This window comes from Triticum aestivum, chromosome 5A, assembly GCF_018294505.1.
Source record: "Triticum aestivum cultivar Chinese Spring chromosome 5A, IWGSC CS RefSeq v2.1, whole genome shotgun sequence".
Taxonomy (NCBI): domain Eukaryota; kingdom Viridiplantae; phylum Streptophyta; class Magnoliopsida; order Poales; family Poaceae; genus Triticum; species Triticum aestivum.
The window spans coordinates 401838430-401847366 of record NC_057806.1 but is presented as its reverse complement, the minus strand read 5'-3'; the positions used below and the strand labels follow the sequence as shown (position 1 = coordinate 401847366).

The following is an 8937-nucleotide window of genomic DNA, read 5'->3' as shown; positions in this document are numbered from 1 at the left end:
TACCAATTTCACTCTACCACGACCAGTTCATCGAATATCGTCATTATTGCCTTTCACTTGCACGTCCGAAAGATGTGAACATAATAATAGTGCAAGAGTGTCATGGACTAAGCTGGAATCTGCAAACATTTTATTCAACAGGAGAAGACAAGGTAAAATGGGCTCTATTAGATCAACAATTATTATACAGCTCCAAGATGCAGAGGCGCGCGCGATGGGAGAGGCGAGCAGCAGCAACAAGGATGAGAAGGCGGAGGAGCGAGACGTGGAGTTCAATTCGTTCGCTTCAGCGACCACCAAATCTGCATTGATAGGTTAATGCATCATCAATATCAGACTCTTAGTCACAACTACGATAATGGGGGTATATTCATCCGTGTTATCTCTACTACCTAAAAGAAGCGAAAGGTTCCCTCTCCCCTCTTACGTTATCCCTTTTGTCTGCCCAATCCCTCCCTCGAGAAAAAAAACACTCGCCCATCATCACACGTCGCTCCTCCATTTGTTTCCGGTTTGGCATGAGATGATTCAATCAATCCCGTAAATCTCTCTACAAACCTCATCATGATTGCTTCGCCCATCCATCTATTGTCCATCTGCCCCGCCGCCGGCCTCCATTGCTTGCCCCCGCCAATGGATCGACGATGCCAGCCTCCACTACTGGCCACCCTCCACTAGATCACATGATCGGCACCACCGGCCTCCTCTCGATCGATGTCGCCGGCCTCCACTACCCCTAACCTTCCTGCTCTGGTGCGCGTAGCCCCGCTCTACGGCCATGATGCCAGTTGTCATAGATGTCAGATGTAGGGCCCATTGGTATGAACGTCGTTCCAGGCAAAAGCCATCGCTGCCGTGTATGGTTGCCCCGCTCCACCTCCGGGTCTTCTCCTATCTCGCTGCTGCCTTTCAGTTCCATCCACACAGCTCCAAGATGCAGAGGCGCGCGCGATGGGAGAGGCGATCAGCAGCAACAAGGATGAGAAGGTGGAGGAGCGAGACGTGGAGTTCAATTCGTTCGCTTCAGCGACCACCGAATCTGCATTGATACGTTAATGCATAATCGATATCAGACTCTCAGTCACAACTACGATAATGGGGGTATATTCTCCTTGAACGCGCAGACCTGAGAATTTGAACAGTTCATCAACAGAAGCCACTTCGTGTATAACAGCATATGTGAGGAGTAAAGCAGACTTGAATCCGATCCAAATCCGAGGACATGCCAGTATTTTTTTTTCATTTTTCTTTGCAGGTGGAACATCGAGAATCCGACCTAAATCCGAGTACTTCTCCAAGGGGTTGTACATGATATCATCCAAAACGATCTCATCGTGGGCTACATCTCCATTCTCCGATGTGGCCACCGAATAGGTTCGGGCCTACTCCCCTGATCTCATGTGCCGTAAACCCCTAGTAATACAATTACAATTCTAGCTAATTTGCTGACCAACTCACTGACATCCAAGTCACATTGCAAAGCCATAATTACAACTTCATTGGCTAAATGCAGACTGCAGAGCATGTACAAGCTCGGCGGAAGGTGCTTCTGGGTGCACTACATGGGTCGCCCAGGTGCCTACCCGTACACCACCGTGTTTCGCCCCAACCTCACCGTGAAGAAGGACGCCTACAACAGGGGCGCCCCGTTCTTCAACGCACAGGGCATGGCTGCCTACCGTACACCATGATTGACGCTGCGCCGATGCCACATTCGAGAGCCAATGCATCAATGGAATCTCTAGAGATTGTTTGGTGATGTCGGATGCAACCACCGAATTGCTTACTCGTGCCTCTATCTCTATGTGTGTTAATCAAATTATATTTCGCTCACTCTTATCTTACTTTTTTACTTTTCTGTTTGTGTGTTAGGCTTAATGAAATTTCCATTAGAGGCAAGCTTTCATGGATGGGATCGGGCAAAAAGAAAGTAGCATGCCACGAGGTGCACCGCCAAAACACTGCTTCTTTCCTTCTTTGGTTCACTGTTATTAACCCGCTCATACATGGAGTGTCTTATATTCTCTAATGATATTTTGAGATTTTAAAGATATGCATTGCAAGCACAACCCTGATGGTAATACTTATACTGTTTATTTTGGATGTTGAATTGTAGCATGTCGAGGTACGTCAGGGATAGTAAAATATTGCTATGTACAACACTCCTACATGAAACATTCTCAACAAAGTCATGTCGAGGTACCTTCAGAAATTTATGCCATTTCTATGAACTATTGTGTTACGAGAAATCAGATCAATATTGGTGGGGTAAAGTTTCAGTTTTCTTTTCCAATTTTATTGATGACTTATTAGTTATTGGTCATGTTTTCTAGGTTATTGAGTAGTCACAATTCCAAACCGAACCATTCCTGAAGCATGAATTACTGCTAGCTCTGTAATGTATGCAAGAAATTTTTATGTCAAAGTGTGTGTTTGTACAGTTGCACAAAATTCCTGCACTTTAGATTCAACTTATTATTTTGTTCTGTATGGTGCATCCACAAATTATGTAGTTATTGCTACAGGATCTTGATCATAATTCTTCTATCACTGCATGGTTTTGACCTCACTGAATCATCATCTCTCCAGTCAGAACTTCAAAAGCGGCTCCATGTGCAGGTTGAGGTACATACGAATTAGCACTATCATGATTTATGTATCTTTTGCGGAGGTTGGGTTTAGAAAATCTCATTGCTTGTGGATTTCTTGAACTTTGGATTTGATATGCTTGCAGTTGCTTCCACTTTGTAAGTAAATAAGGAAGCACAAAAGTTATTTTCAACTTGCGTTCAAGGAAGAAGGAATTAGTGAATGCTAGAGTTTTTGACATTGTGTGCTATGCAAAATTGATGCTTATGTATCCCAATGTGGCTCAAAACAGCATGTTTTATAAGATTGGGTAGATTGTGTGGTGATCTCAGATTATTCATTCTGCTCTTGCTGCATTGAAAATTCTTTGATTCCCGTAGCAACGCACGGACAATTACCTATAGTCAATATAATATGTATAATTTCCGTTCGCGCAGTTCAACGAGTTTATCAGGGGAATCTGGAACCTGCTCTCAAGTTTACTGTAATGCACTGTCGGTGATTGTACTCCTTGAGTTGAAAACTCTTTCGGTGTTCGAATTCTTTATTACTGTATTTTTACTCAACGTTGTTTCCGTCTGCGGATTTTTTTAACTACGTAGTAGTAGTACTACTTGAACACTGTCGGTGGTTGTGCTCCTTGGGTACCGTGTGGGCAGAGGCGACGCCGCACCCGGGATCCGCAACGGCGTCAACTCCGCACCACGCCACCACCGACCTGGCTGGCTAGGATCGATCTGCTACTGCCACTCTCTCGATGCGTCGTACCCTTGCGATTATTGAATGGCTATGCCCTTCTTTTCTGGGGAACCATGGTTCAATGGAATGGAAAAGGCAAGCGCCAACACCTCACCACGATCCGCATTCGGCGCCGTCTCACCGCCTTGTCGCCCGCGGAGCGCCGATGCACCCTCACCACCAACCAAGCACAGAACCACTGACGGACAAACCGATGTTTTCGTATGAATTCCTACAAACATATGCGAAATTTCTCTATCATTCGTTCCAGTTTTTCGAATGTATGAAGAGTAACCACTACTGGCGTGGTGCCAAACTACGGTTGAGTTTCAGTGGCATCATTTGGCCGACGAGGAGGAGGCGTCACTCCATCGCTTGACCATCTGCAGCAGGATCTCGTTCCACGTGTCGATGGGGCCCGGGAGGCACCAGTGCACGCAGTCGTTCGGCACCCGCTCCCTCTTCTTCTCACCGCCGGCGCCGGCCAACAGGGACGCGTTCATGTACGCGCCCGGGTGCCCGTCGGCGCGCATGTCCGCCAGCTTCGTCACCTCGAGCGCTTCCACCGTCACCGCCGACCCGCGCACCGTGGCCTCCGCGGCCGCCGTCGCGGCCTCCTCCGCCTCCGTCCGCCACATCTCTCTGTCCATGTACAACATCTCCTTCTCCCCCGGCGCGTACGGCTCCGTGCGCGCGCACGCGTCCGGGCTGTCCCACTCCCCGTCGAAGTGCGCCGGCGAGAACGTCGCCACCACCGCCAGCTTCTCCCGCCCGGGGCTGGCCCTGGCCCGGGCGATGACCTCGCGGAGCGCGTTCTTGACGGCGAGGCGGAACACGCCGAAGAAGCCCGTGCCCGTGCGGTTCGGCTCCGGGCAGTGGTGGCACCCGATCACCGCGCCCTGCTCGTAGTACATGGCCGGGTGCATGAACCAGTGCCCGATGGAGAGCACCACCACGTCGATGCCCGGGAGCTCCGCCGCCCACCGCTCGTCCGGCTGGTCGAGGTACAGCTTGTTGTGGTCGGGCCCGCCCGGCCCCGCCGACTTCTCCGTGCCGTTCACCAGGAACGGCGACCAGAACACCGACACCGTCGCGTTGTGGGACCTGAACGCCCACCGCCGGAACTTGCGCTCCTCGCCGCCGTCGAGGACCAGCTCCGCGGGGAACTCCGAGCCGAGGAGGCACACCAGCGACTCGCACTGGTTCCGCGCGAGCGAGTCGCCGACGAACGCGACGTGCCGGCCGCGGACCTGCTCCAGGAAATCCGCGGGCGCGAACGGCGGGAGCGCGCACCCGCGCGGCTGCCACCGCCAGTTCAGGTACCCCGTGTCCGGTCGCCCGTTCGCCATGCAGTTCTGCCCGTCCTTGATCGTCGCGCCGCAGCTCGTCCCGCTGTACCGCGGCCCCGCTGCGTCCCGCACCCATTGCCCCTCCGAGTAGTCACACCGCGGCGCCGGTGCCGTTGACCCCTGCTTTCTTGAGGCCGCCCCTGCAGCCCCCTGCTGCTTATTCCCATCTACAAACCAAGAACAACAACAAAAATAGCGTCATTGTGCCGTCCCGCATCCACAATGGCGACGGGTTCTTGAATCTCTGAGATGGTTACCGTGGGGCGGCGAGGTGGAAGTGGAGGAGGGGACGGCGACGGGAGGAGGGGAGAGGAGGTAGTGGAGGACGGCGAGGGGGACGAGGGCGTAGAGCGACAATGTGAGGATCTTCTTGGTGAGGCGTGGAAGCTTCTGGCGCCAGGAGCTGGAATGGTGACGAGGTGTGGAGGCACCCATGGCAGCCGAGGAAGCTTGGCTATCTTTAGGTAGAAGATCGTTGGTTGATGAGAGGAATGGGGGCTCCAAACTCAAAGGACTTGGATCTGGTGACTAGTTTCCAAATGGAGGAGGGAGTGTGAGAGAGGTTAGTGGAGATGAGATCGGAAGGAGAGGTGTACCAGGAGTATAATGTCTTCATAATTCTTCTCTGCGAGAATCTCGAGCATTAGACTTTTCAACATTAAAATGACTATTATAGTTATCGTAGTTTTGAATTTTTTAGCTCCACTGAATTTAATCAAGATAAAATAGAGACCTCCATGAGGGTCATGGGTCTGCGCTTACAATCATACAACCACGCAGTGAAGATACGTTGTTTTCTATAAAGTCTAAACGATCTTATATTTCTTTGCGGAGGGAGTACTGAATTAGGCTCTGTTTGATTCGGCTGTGGATTTCTAAAAGCAGCTGTGAAAAATCTGCTGTAAAAAAACAGATGTGCAAAATTTGATGTGAAGAAGATATAGGTCATTTGGCAAAACAACTCATATAAGTTTTTTCAGATTTTGGCCCGCAGCGGAATTAGATTTTGGAAAGCACGTCCTGGGCTGCTTCCCCTTTTGGTTCAGATTTTGGCAACGGATTTCTGAAATCGGATTTTGCTGGGTTCGCCCTTTGGTTCAGATTCTGTTACGCGGCAGCGGAATCCGTCGATAAAAGCTGAACCAATTAGGGCCTTAAAGTCAGATATGTTGTGCAACTTATTCTATGTAAATCCAGCACGCGTGTCAAGCCATAGATCAGTATATACATGAGCAAAAAGTGTCATGGGTGGCACGTTCTTCCGACATCTGCATTTCAGGCACCGTGCGACCACACATGCTCCCTCTTTTTTCGCTTGGAATTAGTCATTTCCTTTCCACGACATAATGAGTTTCCACTCTTCCTATCTTTTTTGTAAAAAGATGAGTGACCGTGTAACGGCCCAGGGGGGGCTCGCCACGTCGGTTGCCGGCCTGGTGGACCGGCCCGAGGAGCCTTAGGTCCGTTTTGCCCTCGACCACGTCGAGCGGCCCATGACAATCTTCGAGAAGACTCTGGAAGCCTTGTCATCCAAGTCGGGGAAGACAGAGCCGTGGAGGAGCCCCCCTCCATCATGTAGTCGACTAGGACGTGTAACCCTAGGGGACCCGATATTACTATATAAGCTAGGGCCGAGCTAGTCTGACATAACACAACAATACAATCTCTCGGTGCTACAACTGGTACTTTGCACACCCCTGTCACAATAAACATAGAGCAGGAGTAAGGTATTACCTCCATCGAGAGGGTTTGAACCTGGGTAAATCTCGTCTCCTTGTTTTCCTTCAGCCACTCACCTCTCTGAGATACCCTATCAAGGGATCTGCCAGAATCTCCAACAGTGATGGCCCACATAGGTCCCGTGAGGTGAACTTAAAGGTCTGATGAGAGCTCCAATCGAATCCGGCGTGATATACATGTCGGTCCAGATGTCCATCTTCGGTGCCGCCACCTTCTTCACTAATTCGACTAGCCACCTTGGCCAGGCACTTTGCTCCAGATCAAATTGTCAGATTCAGCAACCTGGAGTATGTCGTGGATTCCCCGCGGCGAGCTGATCCTCCAAGACTCGGCGTCCTGCCGAGTAGAGGAGCAACAAGAGTTCGAAAAATTGGACCACCCACCTGTTGGAAATATGCCCTAGAGGCAATAATAAAGTGGTTATTATTATATTTCCTTGTTTAAGATAATCGTTTATTATCCATGCTATAATTGTATTGACCGCAAACTCAAATACATGTGTGGATGCATAGACAACAACATGTCCCTAGTAAGCCTCTACCGGACTAGCTGTAGGATCGAGAAGAGGTGTCTAGAGGGGGGGTGATTAGACCATCAACAAAGAAAAGTAGTAGTTATTAATTTCTTCAAGTTAAGGTGGAGTTTTAGCACAAGTTTAAACATTCACAATACATTTCAAGTGAGTATATGAGCAGCGGAAAGTAAAGCATACAAGTTGCAAGAATGTAAAGGGATGGGATTGGAGTGTGCAAACGCAACTCGAGACACGGAGATCTTTGACATGGTTCCAATAGGTGGTGCTATCGTACATCCACGTTGATGGAGACTTCAACCCACGAAGGGTAATGGTTGCGCGAGTCCATGATACATCTCCGTCGTATCTACTTTTCCAAACACTTTTGCCCTTGTTTTGGACTCTAACTTGCATGATTTGAATGGAACTAACCCGGACTGACGCTGTTTTTAGCAGAATTACCATGGTGTTATTTATGTGCAGAAACAAACGTTCTCGGAATGACCTGAAACTTCACGGAGCAACTTTTCAGAAAATATGAAAAATACCTGCAAAAGATGAAGGCCAGGGGGCCCATCACCTGTCCACGAGGGTGGGGGCGCGCCCCCCTACCTCGTGGGCCCCCTGTTGCCTCTCCGACTCCAACTACAACTCCATATATTGTGTTTCAGGAAGAAAAAAATCAGAGAGAAGAAATCATCGCGTTTTACGATACAGAGCCGCCGCCAAGCCCTAAAACCTCTCGGGAGGGTTGATCTGGAGTCCGTCCGGGGCTCCGGAGAGGGGAATCCGTCGCCATCGTCATCATCAACCATCCATCACCAATTTCATGATGCTCACCGCCGTGCGTGAGTAATTCCATCATAGGCTTGCTGGACAGTGATGGGTTGGATGGGATCTATCATGTAATCGAGTTAGTTTTGTTAGGGTTTGATCCCTAGTGTCCATTATGTTCTGAGATTGATGTTGCTATGACTTTGCTATGCTTAATGCTTGTCACTAGGGCCCGAGTGCCATGATTTCAGATCTGAACCTATTATGTTTTCATCAATATATGAGTGTTCTTGATCCTATCTTGCAAGTCTATAGTCACCTATTATGTGTTATGATCCGTTAACCCCAAAGTGACAATAATCGGGATACTTACCGGTGATGACCGTAGTTTGAGGAGTTCATGTATTCACTATGTGTTAATGCTTTGTTCCGGTTCTCTATTAAAAGAGGCCTTAATATCCCTTAGTTTCCATAAGGACCCCGCTGCCACGGGAGGGTAGGACAAAAGATGTTATGCAAGTTCTTTTCCATAAGCACGTATGACTATATTCGGAATACATGCCTACATTACATTGACGAACTGGAGCTAGTTTTGTGTCACCCTAGGTTATGACTGTTACATGATGAACCGCATCTGGCATAATTCTCCATCACCGATCCATTGCCTACGAGCTTTCCATATATTATTCTCCGCTTATTTACTTTTCCGTTGCTATTGCTATCATCACTACAAAATATCAAAAACATTACTTTTACTACTGTTACCTTTTGTTACCGTTACCACCACTATCATATTACTTTGCTACTAAACACTTTGCCGCAGATATTAAGTTTCCAGGTGTGGTTGAATTGACAACTCAGCTGCTAATACTTGAGAATATTCTTTGGCTCCCCTTGTGTCGAATCAATAAATTTGGGTTGAATACTCTACCCTCGAAAACTGTTGTGATCCCCTATACTTGTGGGTTATCAGTCCACGGAGGGCTCCACCCACGAAGAAGCAACCTTGTCTATCCCACCATGGCCATCGCCCACGAAAGACTTGCCTCACTTGGGTAGATCTTCACGAAGTACGCGATCTCCTTGCCCTTACAAACTCCTTGGTTCAACTCCACAATCTTGTCAGAGGCTCCCAAGTGACACCTAACCAATCTAGGAGACACCACTCTCCAAAAGGTAATAGATGGTATGTTGATGATGAACTCCTTGCTCTTGTGCTTCAAATGATAGTCT

The 8937-nt window shown here is 48.9% G+C and overlaps 1 protein-coding gene across 1 annotated transcript; it reads right to left on the bottom strand.

Moving 5' to 3' along the window:
- Positions 1-3544: 3544 nt before the first annotated feature.
- Positions 3545-5518, bottom strand: LOC123107001 (protein ALTERED XYLOGLUCAN 4). The gene is made up of 2 exons (XM_044529013.1): positions 4934-5518; positions 3545-4843 (listed from the first exon to the last, which is right to left on the bottom strand). The coding sequence occupies exons 1-2, from the start codon at positions 5109-5111 to the stop codon at positions 3666-3668; spliced, it is 1356 nt and encodes a 451-aa protein (XP_044384948.1). The 5' UTR covers positions 5112-5518; the 3' UTR covers positions 3545-3665.
- Positions 5519-8937: the final 3419 nt, after the last annotated feature.